General features: G+C 43.1%; 1 protein-coding gene across 3 annotated transcripts in view; it reads right to left on the bottom strand.

Moving 5' to 3' along the window:
* Positions 1–19,334, bottom strand: part of TUBGCP3 (tubulin gamma complex associated protein 3) — a 76,763-nt gene that overhangs the window by 9,659 nt on the left and 47,770 nt on the right. For all 3 annotated transcript variants that reach the window (XM_038570078.1, XM_038570079.1, XM_038570077.1), the window contains 3 exons: positions 16,665–16,800; positions 8,736–8,824; positions 8,476–8,607 (listed from right to left, as the gene is read on the bottom strand). In XM_038570078.1, coding sequence (XP_038426006.1) covers positions 8,476–8,607; positions 8,736–8,824; positions 16,665–16,800 — 357 coding nt within the window. The remainder of the gene's footprint in view (positions 1–8,475; positions 8,608–8,735; positions 8,825–16,664; positions 16,801–19,334) is intronic.

The raw sequence follows: 19,334 nt of genomic DNA on the forward strand, positions 1-19,334 counted from the left end.
GTAATCAAATAAATACTAGTATTCCTGGAACAGTTCATTAGTTCACAAGGTGACTGAGTGCTCTCTCTGACTTCAAGCTAAGTATGCAAAGGGCTCTGTCAGCAGTCTGCTAGACCAGAGAACCAGAAGTGTGCGTTCTGGGTGGCACCAGTGTACAGCCAAAGAAGCAACACAGGATCTTCCTCAGCAACGCACAGACGAGAATTACACATGTGCACACATCTGCACCAGCAGTGCCACAACCCCACCTTCAAAACCATGTGTCTGTTTAATAAGCTTGTGTTCTTACTAAGGGAGACACCAAAAGAGACTGAATTTCTCTGTCACTAACAGATGTTTCTAATCTGTTCTATATATTGGATTCCTTAAAAAATAAAATCTCTAGTGATTATTTTAAACCATTAAATTAAAAGTAAAACCATCAGCAGAGGCTATTTCAAAAACGATTACTAAGCCTTTAGCCTCACAACTCCTTCCCTGCAGTGACTTGGCAACTCACACGTACACATCCATGACCATAAGGAAACTGCCTTACAGGCAAGAATATTTTCTTCTTGGATTCTGTTCACATCAGTGGGAACCTCCTAGAGGCAAGAAGTGTGACTGTTTCGAACTGTCAGGGTGGACAGGGTTGAAAGCCAGCACTGCCAGCCACTGACGGCTCCTCATATCCCACAGGGTGCCTGCTGTCAGTGTGGAGCATACCTTGGAAGTTCACATGTTCCCTGAAAAGCACAGACCTGAACCACACTAAAGCTCTGTAAAATACACACCAGGGCTTTTAACCACTGAAAAACAGAAGTAACTAACTTAAGTCATGAGTCAGGCACCATGATAGAACAGTTCCTGTGAATTACCATTTACCTCTCGCAGACCTGCATGAGAAAGACAAGTGTCTCTGCCTCTTCCCGCAGGACAGCACTGTGCCCGCAGAGCCCCAGGCAACAGCATCTCCTGTGTTACTACACCAACTCATCTGAACAGCACAGGAAAAGGCCTGTTGGCCAACAGACACACAGCCTACAGAGACGGTCACTACGGGCTCTGCCGACACAGAGTGGCTCACTAAGTGCAGCCAGGGCCAAAAGGCTGCAGGTGGCTATTTCTTAAATTATTCATTATAACCAAAGGGTTTTAAATTACTTTTGTGCCATTGTTTCCATATATTTGTAAAAGCTTTCTGTATAGAAGCATCTTTGGGCAATTTTTTACACAAATGAGTGGCAGTTTTAGTAATAAAATTTGGCATCCTGAGTACCTGTTTCCCAGCCATGCCTGGAAAACCCAGATCTGCTAATGGAACAGTCTCTGTGAAGTAGTGCATTCCCTTGAGGGGGCTGCTGGTAGACTCTGATGCAGCCCTCCACGAGCCAGAAATTTCTTTGAAGTCACACACTGAATGTCAAAAACGGCACATGAAATTTTGACTCTTATGTCACAGTATCTTTGTTTCTTTTTTTTTTTTTTTTTTAATTTTTATTTATTTATGATAGAGAGAGAGAGAGAGAGGCGCAGAGACACAGGCAGAGGGAGAAGCAGGCTCCATGCACCAGGAGCCCGACGTGGGATTCGATCCCGGGTCTCCAGGATCGCGCCCTGGGCCAAAGGCAGGCGCCAAACCGCTGCGCCACCCAGGGATCCCAGTATCTTTGTTTCAATTGAAAACATGTTCCTTGCTTCCCCAGACATCAAAATAAAATCAGAACCCCACAAGGCTTGGCCACGTGGAACAGCAACGTTCAGAACAGGGTCTACAGGGAGCAACATGAGCAACAAAGCTGGGGCCATGTGACACTTAAACCTTTTCTAGACAGGAGGAGGAGGGGCAAGATGGCCGAAGAGTAGGGTCTCCAAATCACCTGTCCCCACCAAATTACCTAGATAACCTTCAAATTAGCCTGAAAATCTACCAATTCGGCCTGAGATTTAAAGAGAGAACAGCTAGAATGCTACAGTGAGAAGAGTTCGCGCTTCTATCAAGGTAGGAAGTCGGGGGTGGGGGTGTGTGGGGGTGGGGGGGTGGGGAATAAATAAACAAAAGGCATCCAAGGGGGAGGGGCCCCGCGAGTACCCCCAGGACAGGAGAGTTCCGTCCCAGAGAAGCAGGAGCTACACCAATCTTCCCAGGTGGAAAGGCCTCGCAGGGAGGTGGAGCAGGACCCCAGGAGGGCGGGGATGCCCTCAGGCTCCCTGGGACAGTAACAGAGCAACTGCGCCCCAGGGAGAGTGCACCGAGCTCCCTGAAGGGCTGCAGCTAGAGGACGGCTGGACCCGGAGCAGCTCGGAGGGGCTCGGGCAGCGGCTCCACGGAGGGGGCTGCGGGGCGGGAGCGCAAATCCAATAGTGCAGGCCCAGGAGCACAGGGCGCCGGGACACAGCCCAGGATCCGGCCTTCCCCCAGGACAGGCAGAGGCCGGGAGGGCCCAGGACAGCAAGGACGCTCCTGCCCCGAGCTGGGCAGATCAGCGGCCCTGCCCTGGAGCCTCCAGGCCCTGCAGGCGGAGAGCTCCGGAGTTCCTACGGGGGCTGAATCCAGGGCTCCAGAGCTGGCCACCGCCACCGTGGTTGTTCCTCCTGGGGCCTCACGGGGTAAACAACCCCCACTGAGCCCTGCACCAGGAGGGGGCAGAGCAGCTCCCCTAAGTGCTAACACCTGAAAATCAGCACAACAGGCTCCTCCCCCAGAAGACCAAATAGATGGACAAGTTCCAGGGGGAAGTCAAGGGACCTAAAGTATACTGAATCAGAAGATACTCCTGTGTTTTCTTTCTTTTTTTTTTTTTTTTTTTTGCTTTTTGATTTGTTTGCTTCCCCCACCCCTTTTTTTCCTTTCTTTCTTTTTCTTTCTCTTTTTCTTCTTTTTTCTTTTCTTTTTCTCTTTTCTTTTCTTCTTTCTCTCCTCTTTTTCTCCTTTTCCCAATACAACTTGTTTTTGGCCACTCTGCACTGAGCAAAATGACTAGAAGGAAAACCTCACCTCAAAAGAAAGATTCAGAAACAGTCCTCTCTCCCACAGAGTTAAAAAATCTGGATTACAATTCAACGTCAGAAAGCCAATTCAGAAGCACTATTATACAGGTACTGGTGGCTCTAGAAAAAAGCATAAAGGACTCAAGAGACTTCATGACTGCAGAATTTAGATCCAATCAGGGAGAAATTAAAAATCAACTGAATGAGATGCAATCCAAACTAGAAGTCCTAACGACGAGGGTTAACGAGGTGGAAGAACGAGTGAGTGACATAGAAGACAAGTTGATGGCAAAGATGGAAACTGAGGGAAAAAGAGAAACAATTAAAAGACCATGAAGATAGATTAAGGGAAATAAACAACAGCCTGAGGAAGAAAAACCTACGTTTAATTGGGGTTCCCGAGGGTGCCAAAAGGGACAGAGGGCCAGAATAAGTATTTGAACAAATCCTAGCTGAAAACTTTCCTAATCTGGGAAGGGAAACAGGCATTCAGATCCAGGAAATAGAGAGATTCCTCCCCTAAAATCAATAAAAACCGTTCAACACCTCGACATTTAATAGTGAAGCTTGCAAATTCCAAAGATAAAGAGAAGATCCTTAAAGCAACAAGAGACAAGAAATCCCTGACTTTTATGGGGAGGAGTATTAGTGTAACAGCAGACCTCTCCACAGAGACCTGGCATGACAGAAAGGGCTGGCAGGATATATTCAGGGTCCTAAATGAGAAGAACATGCAACCAAGAATACCTTATCCAGCAAGGCTCTCATTCAGAATGGAAGGAGACATAAAGAGCTTCCAAGACAGGCAGAAACTGAAAGAATATGTGACCTCCAAACCAGCTCTGCAAGAAATTTTAAGGGGGACTCTTAAAATTTCCCTTTAAGAAGAACTTCAGTGGAACAATCCACAAAAACAAGGACTGAATAGATATCATGATGACACTAAACTCATATCTTTCAATAGTAACTCTGAACGTAAACGGGCTTAATGACCCCATCAAAAGGCGCAGGGTTTCAGATTGGATAAAAAAGCAGGACCCATCTATTTGCTGTCTACAAGAGACTCATTTTAGACAGAAGGACACCTACAGCCTGAAAATAAAAGGTTGGAGAACCATTTACCATTCAAACGGTCCTCAAAAGAAAGTGGGGGTAGACATCCTTATATCAGATAAACTAAAATTTACCCCGAAGACTGTAGTGAGAGATGAAGAGGGACACTATATCATACTTAAAGGATCTATCCAACAAGAGGACTTAACAATCCTCAATATATATGCCTCGAATGTGGGAGCTGCCAAATATTTAAATCAATTAATAACCAAACTGAAGAAATACTTAGATAATAATACACTTATACTTGGTGACTTCAATATAGCTCTTTCTACCCTCGATAGGTCTTCTAAGCACAACATCTCCAAAGAAACGAGAGCTTTAAATGATACACTGGACCAGATGGATTTCACAGATATCGACAGAACTTTACATCCAAACTCAACTGAATACACATTCTTCTCAAGTGCACATGGAACTTTCTCCAGAATAGACCACATACTGGGTCACAAATTGGGCCTGAACCGATACCAAAAGATTGGGATCGTCCCCTGCATATTCTCAGACCATAATGCCTTGAAATTAGAACTAAATCACAACAAGAAGTTTGGAAGGACTTCAAACACGTGGAGGTTAAGGACCATCCTGCTAAAAGATGAAAGGGTCAACCAGGAAATTAAGGAAGAATTAAAAAGATTCATGGAAACTAATGAGAAGATACAACCGTTCAAAATCTTTGGGATGCAGCAAAAGCGGTCCTAAGGGGGAAATACATCGCAATACAAGCATCCATTCAAAAACTGGAAAGAACTCAAATACAAAAGCTAACCTTACACATAAAGGAGCTAGAGAAAAAACAGCAAATAGATCCTACACCCAGGAGAAGAAGAGAGTTAATAAAGATTCGAGCAGAACTCAACGAAATCGAGACAGAAGAACTGTGGAACAGATCAACAGAACCAGGAGTTGGTTCTTTGAAAGAATTAATAAGATAGATAAACCATTAGCCAGCCTTATTAGAAAGAAGAGAGAGAAGACTCAAATTAATAAAATCATGAATGAGAAAGGAGAGATCACTACCAACACCAAGGAAATAAAAACGATTTTAAAAACATATTATGAACAGCTATACGCCAATAAATTAGGCAATCTAGAAGAAATGTACGCATTCCTGGAAAGCCACAAACTACCAAAACTGGAACAGGAAGAAATAGAAATAGAAGCCAATAACCAGGGAGGAACTTGAAGCAGTCATCAACAACCTGCCAAGATACAAAAGTCCAGGGCCAAATGGCTTCCCAGGGGAATTCTATCAAACATTTAAAGAAGAAACCATACCTATTCTACTAAAGCTGTTTGGAAAGATAGAAAGAGATGGAGTACTTCCAAATTCGTTCTATGAGGCCAGCATCACCTTAATTCCAAAACCAGACAAAGACCCCACCAAAAAGAATTACAGACCAATATCCCTGATGAACATGGATGCAAAATTCTCAACAAGATACTAGCCAATAGGATCCAACAATACATTAAGAAAATTATTCACCATGACCAAGTAGGATTTATCCCCGGGACACAAGGCTGGTTCAACACCCGTAAAACAATCAATGTGATTCATCATATCAGCAAGAGAAAAACCAAGAACCATATGATCCTCTCATTAGATGCAGAGAAAGCATTTGACAAAATACAGCATCCATTCCTGATCAAAACTCTTCAGAGTGTAGGGATAGAGGGAACATTCCTCGACATCTTAAAAGCCATCTACGAAAAGCCCACAGCCAATATCATTCTCAATGGGGAAGCACTGGGAGCCTTTCCCCTAAGATCAGGAACAAAACAGGGATGCCCACTCTCACCACTGCTATTCAATATAGTACTGGAAGTCCTAGCCTCAGCAATCAGACAACAAAAAGACATTAAAGGCATTCAAATTGACAAAGAAGAAGTCAAACTCTCCCTCTTCGCCGATGACATGATACTCTACATAGAAAACCCAAAAGCCTCCGCCCCAAGATTGCTAGAACTCCTACAGCAATTTGGCAGCGTGGCAGGATACAAAATCAATGCCCAGAAATCAGTGGCATTTCTATACACTAACAATGAGACTGAAGAAAGAGAAATTAAGGAGTCAATTCCCATTTACAATTGCACCCAAAACCATAAGATACCTAGGAATAAACCTAACCAAAGAGGTAAAGGATCTATACCCTATAAACTACAGAACACTTCTGAAAGAAATTGAGGAAGACACAAAGAGATGGAAAAATATTCCATGCTCATGGATTGGCAGAATTAATATTGTGAAAATATCAATGTTACCCAGGCATTTTACACGTTTAATGCAATCCCTTATCAAAATACCATGGACTTTCTTCAGAGAGTTGGAACAAATTATTTTAAGATTTGTGTGGAATCAGAAAAGACCCCGAATAGCCAGGGGAATTTTAAAAAAGAAAACCGTATCTGGGGGCCTCACAATGCCAGATTTCAGGTTGTACTACAAAGCTGTGGTCATCAAGACAGTGTGGTACTGTCACAAAAACAGACACATAGATCAATGGAACAGAACAGAGAACCCAGAAGTGGACCCTGAACTTTATGGTCAACTAATATTCGATATAGGAGGAAAGACTATCCATTGGAAGAAAGAGAGTCTCTTCAATAAATGGTGCTGGGAAAATTGGACATCCACATGCAGAAGAATGAAACTAGACCACTCTCTTTCACCATACACAAAGATAAACTCAAAATGGATGAAAGATCTAAATGTGGGACAAGATTCCATCAAAATCCTAGAGGAGAACACAGGCAACACCCTTTTTCAACTCAGCCACAGTAACTTCTTGCAAGATACATCCACGAAGGCAAAAGAAACAAAAGCAAAAATGAACTCTTGGGACTTCATCAAGATAAGAAGCTTTTGCACAGCAAAGGATACAGTCAACAAAACTCAAAGACAACCTACAGAATGAGAGAAGATATTTGCAAATGACATATCAGATAAAGGGCTATTTCCAAGATCTATAAAGAACTTATTCACCTCAACAGCAAAGAAGCAAACAATCCAATCATGAAATGGGCAAAAGACATGAAGAGAACTCACAGAGGAAGACATAGACATGGCCAACATGCACATGAGAAAATGCTCTGCATCACTTGCCATCAGGGAAATACAAATCAAAACCACAATGAGATAGCACCTCACGCCAGTGAGAATGGGGAAAATTAACAAGGCAGGAAACCACAAATGTTGGAGAGGATGCTGAGAAAAGGGAACCCTCTTACACTGTTGGTGGGAATGTGAACTGCTGCAGCCACTCTGGAAAACTGTGTGGAGGTTCCTCAAAGAGTTAAAAATAGAGCTGCCCTACGACCCAGCAATTGCACTGCTGGGGATTTACCCCAAAGATACAGATGCAATGAAACGCTGGGACACCTGCACCCTGATGTTTATAGCAGCAATGGCCACAATAGCCAAACTGTGGAAGGAGCCTCGGTGTCCATCGAAACATGAAATGGATAAAGAAGACGTGGTCTATGTATACATAGAATATCACTCAGCCATTAGAAACGACGAATACCCACCATTTGCTTCAATGTGGATGGAACTGGAAGGTATTATGCTGAGAGAAGTAAGTCAATCGGAGAAGGACAAACATTATATGTTCTCATTCATTTGGGGAATATAAATAATAGTGAAAGGGAATATAAGGGAAGGGAGAAGAAATGTGTGGGAAATATCAGAAAGGGAGACAGAACATAAAGACTCCTAACTCTGGGAAATGAACTAGGGGTGATGGAAGGAGAGGAGGGCGGGGGGTGGGGGTGAATGGGTGACGGGCACGGAGGGGGGCACTTGATGGGATGAGAACTGGGTGTTATTCTGTATGTTGGTAAATTGAACACCAATAAAAAATAAATTTATTAAAAAAAAAAAAACTTTTCTAGACAAACTATTTTCAAACACATGCAGCCAGACACTCACTTAATGATGGCAAACACAGAAAAGACCATCCCTGGATAAGAACACGAAGGGCTGGCATGGAGTGCCCTGCATATCTTCACCTTATCTTCCTGAACTTACAGACAGGTGGCTATCTGCTGTGTCCTCACACAGCCTTGCCTGGTTTACTCAGTCTACAACACAAAACCATCATGGTGGTTCATCTAGGTCTCCTGAAGCCCACAAGGGGACACTACTATTACACCGAGGAAACAGATGGGTGTGATTATATGCTTTACCGCTTTTACATCCATTTCAGAGCATGTTCTTGTTCTAATTTTGCTCAGAAATGGTCCACCTTGAACTTTAGATTATTAATAAGACAGGCCTAGTTACTACTAATGTGGGCATCAGGTGATTTCTAAGATCTGCCATGTGACAGGAGCCCAAGAGGAGAAGACTATTATTATTTGTGTTCCTGTTTGTAAATGGTATGTGGGTCTTACTCTGGAGTCGGTGTCCAGCAGACAGCGGGAGATGATGGTGTCCAGGAACACCTCATGTGCCGCGATGATATGGTCCAAGTCTTGGGCCTGTTGCACCTTGTTCCAAAGTTCATCCCAAGAACATTCAAGCACCTAGGAAACAACAATGCAACACTTAGGGTTGTGTCATCCTGGTATAGGATCTTTGACAAAAGACACCCCACAAAAGCCTAAAACATTGACTTATTTAAACTAACATCAAAGAATGCTCTGAAATGTACCTCAAATGTAATGTAATACTGCATTTGGTGAATGAAGTGGACCATCTCAGATGCCAGAATGTGACAGTGGTGCAGCACCCCAGAGAACTCTGCAAGAGAGCCGAAGAGCAGGTATTAGATGCCACAGAAACACATTTCCCCTCCTGTAGAACCACTAGCTTTTACTGATAAACCCTTAAAATAGAAAGTGGCACTTCTGTAACTAATTTCCATGCCATTAGAGCTACACAAGGGTTTAGCTGTCTAATCACATTGCATTACTTTACATAACGTAAGGACCTGAATGGCATAAAATAAAATAATTGCATCTGAAAATTAAACAGACATATTTCATCATACGGATATAAATGTATGTTCAGTTCTGTGACTTCTTTACAACACATGTGTCTGCTGCTGCTGTGCAAGACTTCACAACTCCCAGTGACCTGGAGACAAAAGTGCCATTTCCTTAAGGGCCCAATTGGGATCCTGTTACCTGAGAAAAACATGAAGCAGGAAGGAAATGGGACTCTGCTCCTGTTCTTTGCAAGACTATAAAACCATCAAAAGGCTTGGAGGTCACCACAGAGGAGCCATTCTCTGCTCATACTTTTAATTTTTCAGAGTATTAGGGGAGACCATGGCAGAGGAGGGCTCAAGCAGAGGGGGCCACCAAAGGAATGGTTTCATTAGGGGTCAGACAGGACATATTGATGTTAATTAGCTCCCTAGGTAATCAACTGTTGCTGCAGGCAGTTATTCAAGAAATCATTCTTGTCCCTTCATAAGAGTAATGAGGAAGTGAAACCCATGACAAAAAGAACAGTGGGGATATATACATAAAAAGAGGAGTAAGAAAAAAAAAAAAAGAGAAGTGCCTCATTGCCCTTGACATTGAGGGGGGACTTTGCTGGCCTGGGTCAGTATGCACTGCTGGGCCCCATGAAGAAGCAGCAGGCCACCTTGGATGGGGTAAATACTCCCATGCAGAACAGGCTACTGGCTGCAAATTCATCTATGAGCCCAAAAAGAAGAATGTAGTTTCCTACTAAAACTACCAAAGGGGCAGAAGTGTCTCACCTGATATTCAGAGCCTACTTACCTAAAAATTATTTCTGGCATAAAAGAGCACCATGAAAGCTTGTGTTAAGTGGGAATCGTCCACATCACCATGTCGGGACGCTTCTAAAGGAAATGACTGCCATTGATACCTCCACTGTGGGCTTTACTCCAGAGCTGGAGTGACAGGGAGTGTGCTACCTTTCCCCCTAAGGCCAGGCAGTCTTACCTGGAGAGACTGTGTATACTTAAAGCATCCAACACGCATGAAGGTGTGCACCATCCACACTGATTCTTTACAAGCTACACATGAGGACACCCAGGTCTCGCTGTGGTATCCCATGTCTCTGAATGTCCCCTCTATTAGGAGTGCTTCTGAAGATGCGCGGCTTTGCATGGACTCAGTGGATGCCCTCAGCTCACAATCCACCCTACTGAGCCATCTGTGCAGTTTATACCTGTCCAACCTGACGTTCTTCTACCAGAGTTTAACATCACTGCCAAAATCGTAGACCTCATCGCATATCCTGATGGACGTGCATGAAGACAGTAAGCAAGCTCCTCTCAGCACTGTCCCTGAGGCCCCGTGTGTGTTACAGGAACACAGAAATCTGTGTGGCTCATCTCAGCATCTAGTTCAAAGCCAGTGTTCTGTACACAAGGGAAAAAGCTCAATCCATCCAGTAAACACTATTACTGCTCGTGTCTCTCTGGTTAGGGGGTCTTCGCCGGGGTGCTCTCACCAAGGTCCCAGTGACAATCCGGCACTATCGGGATCACATGTTGGGTTTTAGTTGTATGTTATACAAGTTTAATAACATTTTTCACATTTCATCTTTGAACTCCATACACCAGGAACTTCTGTGTGGCATACACAGTTTGATAACACAGTGGCTAAGTTACTGACTCCACTTTATGATCTTGGATTTACATCACTGCACAATTTCTCCACCGCCCATCATTAATCCACCAGAATCTCTCATGTCACCCACGTCAAGAGTTGAAAATGCAGCTCAATGACCACAAAACAGAAGCATCTAGAGAAACAACCTAGAATTCATGGCATTCGGCCTCAGCCAGTTCTCCACAGTGCCCAGAAACTCTCTCCTTTCTCTGCCTGACCTTCCAGCTGCCACTACCCTGGAGTCCTCCGTCCACCAGTTCCCTCCATCCTTCCCAAGAGACACACCCTCAGGCGGGAAGCTACTCTGGGCCCAGCTCTCTTGTCCTCTGCCCAGGGATGTCACATCGGCCCTGGCCCAGGTCGCCAAATACAAGGGACAGCTGGGGTTGGTCACCAGTCTCTACCTTAGCTGTTTTCCTGCAGTGTGGCCTTACTGGAGCGTTCTCTCCTCCCTGAAGTACTTCCTTCTATGGCTTCAGAGAGACGACTCTCCCCAGGTCCACTGCCCAGTTTTCTGGTTGTTTTTCTTCATCTCAGTTAGGAGAGCCTGTTTTGCTGCTCTTTGCTGCAAGACCTATTTTTTTCCCTTCTCACCCCATTTTGAGGCAAACTCAATTCCATGGCTTCCAGAATTATCTACATCTTTATCTCTGGTTCTGATCTGTCTTGGGCTTCATCAAATCAATCCAACCAGATGTGTCACATTATGTTCTTAAAAACACCTCAAATTAATGTATCTGAAACAGAAGGATTACTCCCAAAGTGTTCCTCCCCCAGTGCTCAGGGCTTGGTGAATGCCCTGCTGAGCCCAATCACCCAGCCCTGCCCACCAGAGCTCCTCAAGTCCGTGCACTCTCCCCAGCCCCAGGGTGCTGTGTCCACCACAGCCACCCTTCCACAGGATCACAATCAATGCTTCTGCCAACCTCCAATGTTGCCTCTGAGAACCACTTTCCTCAGAGATGCCAGAGTGGCTTTTAGAACCAAACAAATCTGAGTGTGTCCCACTCCCTGGTGCAAGTCCTCTTGTGGTTCCCTCTGCTACTGAAGTCAGACTACCCAAGACCCAGCCTGTGAAGCCCTCAAGACCTGGGTCTTGGCCCATCCTCCCCACCCCACACCCTTTCCTTCACTGACATGCTCACATCCACCCAGGTGCTGCCTTGGACACCAATGCCTCCGCGGAGCCCTTGAACACTACCCACATCCACCAGGTGTGTCCTTTTCATGTTCCTAGATCACCTGGTCTCTTCCACATCAAACAACTCATCACAGGGAATTCTAAGTTCTTGTTTAAATGTTCATCCTGGGACACCTGGGTGGTTTAGAGATTGAGTATCTCCCTCTGGCTCAGGGTATGATCCTGGGGTCCTGGGATTGAGTCCCGCATTTGGCTCCCCATAGAGAGCCTGCTTCTCTCCCTCTGCCTATGTCTCTGCCTCTCTCTGTGTCTCTCATGAAAAATAAATAAAATCTTTAAAAAAAATAAAAATAAATGTCCATCCTGCCCTCATAGCCACCACAGGGGCCTTGTCTGTCATGTCCATCACTGGATACCAAGAATAGGCAGCACAAAGTAGGCCTTCAACAATCATTTGCTGAATGAGTGACTTCGTCCTCAAAAATTAAGGTGGATGAGTGTATTCCCCCATGTTTTGACTATTTAAACGCACATCCTGTTCAAAGGCCTTCCCTGACCAAGGCAAATTAGCAACAATGTTAAAAGAGGTGTTCTTCCCTTTAACAGTGTAAAGTACTACCAAATACTTTATTTTCCTTCTAGAGAAATCAATCATCTTTTCTTTTATAAATGAGTATACAAAATAGCATCTTTAATGACGTTCTTCCAAAATAAAACTTCTGAGTACAGGGACCTGTGGCCACTGCTCAGAGGCACTGCACACTGAAAAGGAACCTAACAACTCATATAATGGAAGTCTGAAGTCCCTATAGTGCTGCAAGTCTTCCCCACATGGGAAGTCACATCCTAGACACTGTACTCAGAACCTCTCATGGCCTAGTTGCTCTCTAACAAATGACTAGGAACCCAATTCATAAATACAATGAATTTGTAAGGGACAATTTGGTCCTTTAATGCCTAAAAAAATCTAACTTACACCAGAAATACCCCTTGGATCTTGTTACTCAGCACCCTGAAAATACATTTAATACATACTTCACATATAAGTGCTTGTGTTTTTATGGCTGTGGCTGACCTACAAATAAAGAATCTCAAAAGCAAAGCAACACTTGCACTGAGGTCCAATAACTACATAAACATAATACGTCTCTCACTAGGCTAATTTCACAGCAGACAACTTCATACACACCACCAAGAAAGGTTCTTCTGTGAGATTCTTTAGGATGGAAATGGAAGATCCACATTTGTAATTCTGTGCTGCCCTCTATGGGATGCTGGGAGAACTTCAAGCCTGATTTGAGCAAGGCAGGCTCTGGAAGAGACTCACCAAAAGGCTGAGCCATCTCCAACTCGCACTTATTCATCTGGAGGTGCTACAGTGAGAAGGGTTGTTAAAATGATTTTTTTTTAAAGTTTCTTTAAAAAAAAAATACCCTAAAACAGTTTCTTCACAATTGCAAATCACCTCCTTCAGCCTGCATTTCTAACTAATGCTACTGTATTTAAGTGACTAGGTCAAATTACCCATCTCATTTATTTCTCAAAGCTAAGGGTTCAAAGAAGTTAGTGGGAATCAGGACTTTCCAAAGCTCCTTTGTGTGGAATCTCTAATCACCACGAAGGTCCTCCTGCAGAGGCCATTAGCTGTCCATCATATGGCCAGGCAGGCAGCAATGACACCAGCACAGAGACCCCCCACCCCTGGGCAGCACAGGTAAGTGCACTACTCAGACTCAATCCCTGTGACCCCAGGAAGCAAGCGCTGCTGTCCCACCCCAGATGAGGGAACTGAGGCAGAGGAAGGAAATGAGCTCATGGCCTCAGCCAAGTGCTGGTGGCCTACAGACTCACCTAGCCAGTGCCGCTCAGCATCTGTGCTGACCATGAACCACATGGCTTACGGGTCCAGCACAGGGAACTCCATATAAATCTCTAATCACCGGGGGGGCACCTACTCATCCATGCAGACAAAGATGATACATATAGAGAGAAACTCTGAAGAGAAAAATGTCTACTCACTTTTTAAGTTATCATTTCTGCAGTCTAGAACACTGTCCACAGTGGGATGAACATTATCATTATATTAATCACAAGGAAGAAAAACAGCTGCCAATTACACCAACAAAATGTAGCAGAGGGCCTGTGGTGGCGCATCTCCCACCTCCACCACGTTCATTTTTATTTCTAATAAGGACCAAAAAGGAGATCGTTTTAATACCACTCCCCAGGTGGGAGGGACCTCCATCTAGGTCCCTCCGGTACACAAAAGAAGAGAAAGAATACAAGCTCATTTAACCATACTTGTCTATTTCATTTAGTTAGCTGCAATATGAAATACAAATTTAGTTGCCACTAATTCTAATACTTTTTAGATTAATTGAATCCAACAACAACAAAAAGACTCCATACCACTAGAACCCAAATCTTTTTTATTTTTTTTTTTAGAACCCAAATCTTTAAACAATTTTCGTATCAACAATTGTTTTTTGTCTAGCTGAAAGACAAATATATAAAAACAGGCATAAACATCTTGGGAGACCAATACCGAAAACTCCTATACTAAGCAAATCATTTTCAAGTGTAACTATTCACTATTATTAAAATATTTTGATAAATATTTTTCAAATGATATTTGTGGTAATAATTAATGATCCTGTACACATTCACCAAGCCTGTTATACACACTGCACATGTGTGAAAAGCTCCAAAGGTGGTTTACAGGAGCACTTTAAATAATCTTTCTGTATTTCTGCCTCAGATTTATAGTTGGCGGGATGTTTCTAAATTTGCTGTATTAACAAAAGCTAGTTGATTTCTGCTCATTTAGTTGCCTGAACACTAACAACTTTAAAATATTCCTTATAACTAAAAGAATATTACACCCCAACAGAAACATGAGTAAAAAACTAGTTTCCCGAAAAGAGAAACACAAATGACAAAAAAACTGTTTATACTCACCATTTAAAAAGCATTAAAATTTTTCAAATAAATGGATGTTAGCTGACCAAGAGTAATACAGCCAGCCGCTAGGCAGAGGGCTTTGCTAGTGCGCATGTGCCCTCAATCAGCACCTCGTTCCCTGACGCCATCTGATGACGTACACTCAGAGTTGAAGTATGAGCACTAGTGCTTGCAAATGTAAAGTAAAAATAGAATCAATACCTGCTACCTCAGCTATTCCATCTCTAATTCATCTAAAGAAATATTTAGATGCATATAAATATATACTTAAACTTTATGGCAGTAGTTATATTCATGGGAAAAAAGAATACAGAATACATGTCAAAGAGAAAAGATAGAACAGTGTAAATATATACACATGAAGGAATATTCTGCTATTATAAATATTTTAGGAGAAGTTTCAGTGACAAAGAAAGGGTCAGTGAAAGAAGCTAACACAAAGCTCTCTGTAACACCATGAAGTTATGTTAACGTGATTAATGCTCTACAAGATAAAGCATACTTCTCCCACACACAGAAAATCAATCAGAAGTCTGTGACTTGAGGAGAAAAAAGCTTGCGGACTACTCCAATACTTGAGAAGAGCAAATTCATGCTGACCCTGGTGAGATGATACTGAAATCAGCAATGTGTCACAACCAGCTAACAGCTAGAGCCAGAGGCCTCCCTGTGACAGAGCGTACACACCACCCAGAGACCGTCCAAATCAGGAAGGAGGGAGGACGCGGGCACCACACCACTCACGCCACAGCCTGGATGCCACCAGGGGAGGGTGTGAGGCCGGCAACAGGACAGTTCACCAGCGAGCACCCGGTGGACTGCATGAGTCACCCCGCAACACACCATGGGAAAGAGGGACACAGTGAAGAGCAGGAGACCGTGAGGTCCTCTGAGTGACGGATGCCTCCTTCTGCCATCACAAAGCAGCCCTTCTGCCAGGCAGCCCTCATGGATTGGAAATGCTCCAAGACAGTATTTCCTGTCCACGACCACTATGGTATCTAAAGGAAAACATTCTCTCTTGCTTCTTTCCCAGCTATATCAGAGGCTCCTTATTATTAATTTTCTACAAAGTGAGTCCAGAGAAAGCAAGGCAAGGAACGTAAGGGGATCCTGATCCCCAGGAAAAGACCAGCTGTGAATTCAGAAAGCATGGGACACGGAATATATCTGTCAACACACAGGCCCCCGGCTTCTGGGTATACCTATTCTGGAACTCTGGGAGCTGCTCCAGGATCAGCCTTGACCTAGTAAACATGTACAGATGACCCGTGCCTGTCTTCAATCAATGGCTCCTTTTTCAATAACCACTTTCACCAAAAGATTAAGAACCTACAAGTGTCACTTCTCTTTAGAGAAACGTCGTTGAAATACTTTCTCAAAGGTTCTGACCAAATGAATTTCAATATGAAGATTTCAAAATTATCCATAAATGAAATTATTCAGTATTCATAACATTAAAATAAACCTGGCTAGCTGACATGAGAATCTTTATTATGGCTTATAATTACAAAGTAATATTACAAAATATTTCCACATCCTGGTTTATGAACCAAAACAAACATTAAAGCAATTCCAAAATAGACCTTAATCAAAATACTAGGTGAATTTTAAGTGAACCAGCAATTTATTAAGCAGCTTTCTTTCCTTAAAAATCAAAATAAAATCCATATGTAAACACTAGAGTACTAACGAATGTGACTCTGAAAAAAAACCTCATGATCTAAACAATCTAATTTGACTCATATTCTGACTTGCACAGAAATCAAGATAAGCAATATTACAAATGAGCCTTTTCACAAAAGCCAAATCCAAAAGCATGAATCCACTCCTCTGTTTGCCAGGCTGCAACGCAGGCCCCCTGACTGCCCAGCAGTGCATTTACCTGGCATATTTCTCAGGAGCTTTGCATTGCACATATGTCCCTTTCGAATGTCAGTAAGGATGTATTCCATCCGCTTGGCCCTCCAGAGGAAGTTAAATACTCTCAGGTAGTGGCTCATACACTCTCGGGTAAATACCTGTGAAGAACAGCACAAGACAGACTGTATGTAGTACTCTGTGATGGAAGCCCCCCTCCCCCCCTGGACAGGTCTCCACCTTTCATCTTTTTATCTTTAAGCAAAAAAAGCCAAAGCATACACAATCAACTCTAATAAACTCTACGTTGTACACAACCAATTACTATAGTAAGTTTCAGGAAAGGATCATTACTGATGTGCTAAGCATCATGTCAAGCAAACTCACAGGAACAGCAGGATAGATATTTTTATACCAATTTTATAGACTGAGAAACAGAGGCCTAAGGTTACACGGTTAGGAAATGATACGTCGGGACTTTGAGCCTAAACCATAGTCGAAACTGTGGACTCTTAACTCCAACTCCAGCTCTGGCTCCGTAGCAGTTTTTGCTACCCGAGCCCACCTGAGGGAGATAAGAGGGTGGCAAATCTCATGGAGGATGGGCCTGGAACAATCTCCAGCCTGTAAAGAGGGCTCCGGGTTGTTTTCACATACGTATTTATGGCTCTTTCACTGCAAAATGGCCAGCGGTGTCACATCCCAGGAGGATGAGCCCCATGGGCAGGGGTGGGGTGAGGCCTTCCTTCCATGCCCGCCTCCCTCCTATGGGGGCCAGATTGAGCAAATAAAAACACAGGACACCAGTTAAATACGCATGTCAGGTGAACCACAAATAATCTTCTAGTGCCCATCTGTCCCATGCATACACGTAACAGGGTTTTCTGCAGATGACAGCCAAACATGTTTCTGACACCAATGTGTGCAGAACAGATGTGGGCACATGTCTGCCCTTTTCCAGACACCTCAAACAAGGAATGCGTCGCCTCCATTACCAACACTCCCCTCGCAGCACAAAGAACTAGGAACAGCTTACCCATGTAGGACTTCTGCTTCCAGCAGCTCTGGGCTGCCCCTCCCCACCCCGGGAGCATGGCCCCTCAGCCTGAGACCTTCCCCCTCACACCACTCCCGGGTACTCCCTATGCCCTAGCTAGTCCCACACCCCACATGGCCCCCAAGGACACAGGCCACACACTTTTCCCTGGCCTCACCAATGTCCCTCTTCTCCAGACAGAATATTTATCATTTGACCCTTGCAATTTTAGCACTTCGTTGTAGACTGCTTTGCCTTCTCTTATTTTGTATATTCTTGGCACTGCTCATGTGTTACAAGGACTACCTGTCTATTTTTCTGTAGGCCTTTCTGTGCCAGTATTTGGCAGGTGCTGAATACTAACTCACGACGGCATGTCTAAACAGGAATGGTTAGGAACTGTTTTGAATGGACTCTGAAATCAACTGTGAATGTTTTGGGGATTATCTATTTTGCTGTGCTGCCCACACTACTGTTTTTGTAACTATAAACAGTGACTGAAGGAAACAATTTTACAAATGAATTAAAGAAATCTTTGTTATACAAATGCTATTTCAAGGGACCCTTTAAGTGCCAGGTTTCCCAGAGCACATTTAATGTGCAGTTTAAACATCCAGTTTAATCAATTCTTTAAAAACAGTAACTGTTTCAGAGAAAACATTCCTTCCCACTACATTTGTATAGGGGAAATACCCTCCATGTTTCATTTTGCCATGTATATGGTCTTTCAGTTCACTGCCTATGCAGTATACAGTTCAGAAAAAACATTAAATAAGTTTCCGACACCTCATTTAATTCCCTGGAGATCAAGGACAAAGAACTGAAGGATTTTATCCCACCCAGTACCCAAGTGAGGAGATGAGAGATAATCTCTACATGTCCTTCTTCACAGAATTAGCAAGAAGTTAAAATTATACTGTCATAAAAGATAAAAATCATGTGACTAACATAAGGTATGTCCTCATAATTCAGTTTTCTACAAAAATTACAATCTCAATTAATGAGAAAAGAAACAGAGACGATATAATGTTTAATAAGGAAAAAGAGGAAAATCCATTTTCTTCCAAAATTTGATCTAAAAGTGTATTTTTAATAATAAAATATTCCAGTTAGCTGAAAATGTAACAAGCTGAGACAGAGGCTTGCCCTAGGACTGGAACAGCAAAAGCCAGATGTGCAAGACATCACCTCCCATACAATGTCCCCAGCACATCCTGCTAATTCATTACCAGCCCTGCTCTCCTTCCCAGAGTAGCCTCCCAGGCGTGCCCTCCAGCTGCTGGAGTGGGGAGGTGACTTGTTAGCCATAGACAGAGATCCATCCTAAATTTTTTAAAAATAAATGTGTAACAAAGTTCTTCTATTGACTGTTTTGACTAGAGCTTTCAAAAATCTAAAATTTAAAAAATATACTGCATAACCACGTGTTTATATACAAAGCTATGCCACTTTTAACTGTATGCTCAGTAAATCTGAAATATTGTGAAATAATTAAGGAACTGTGTATATGGAACATATACATATATATACTTACTCTGAAATAATAAATACTTTACTATGGTACCTTTTATACTAAGAAAAATAATATGCAACGTACTCAACATTAACAAAGTAGATAATATCAAAGTTTCGGATTTAAATAATAATGTATAGAACAGA

This window comes from Canis lupus, chromosome 22, assembly GCF_011100685.1.
Source record: "Canis lupus familiaris isolate Mischka breed German Shepherd chromosome 22, alternate assembly UU_Cfam_GSD_1.0, whole genome shotgun sequence".
Taxonomy (NCBI): domain Eukaryota; kingdom Metazoa; phylum Chordata; class Mammalia; order Carnivora; family Canidae; genus Canis; species Canis lupus.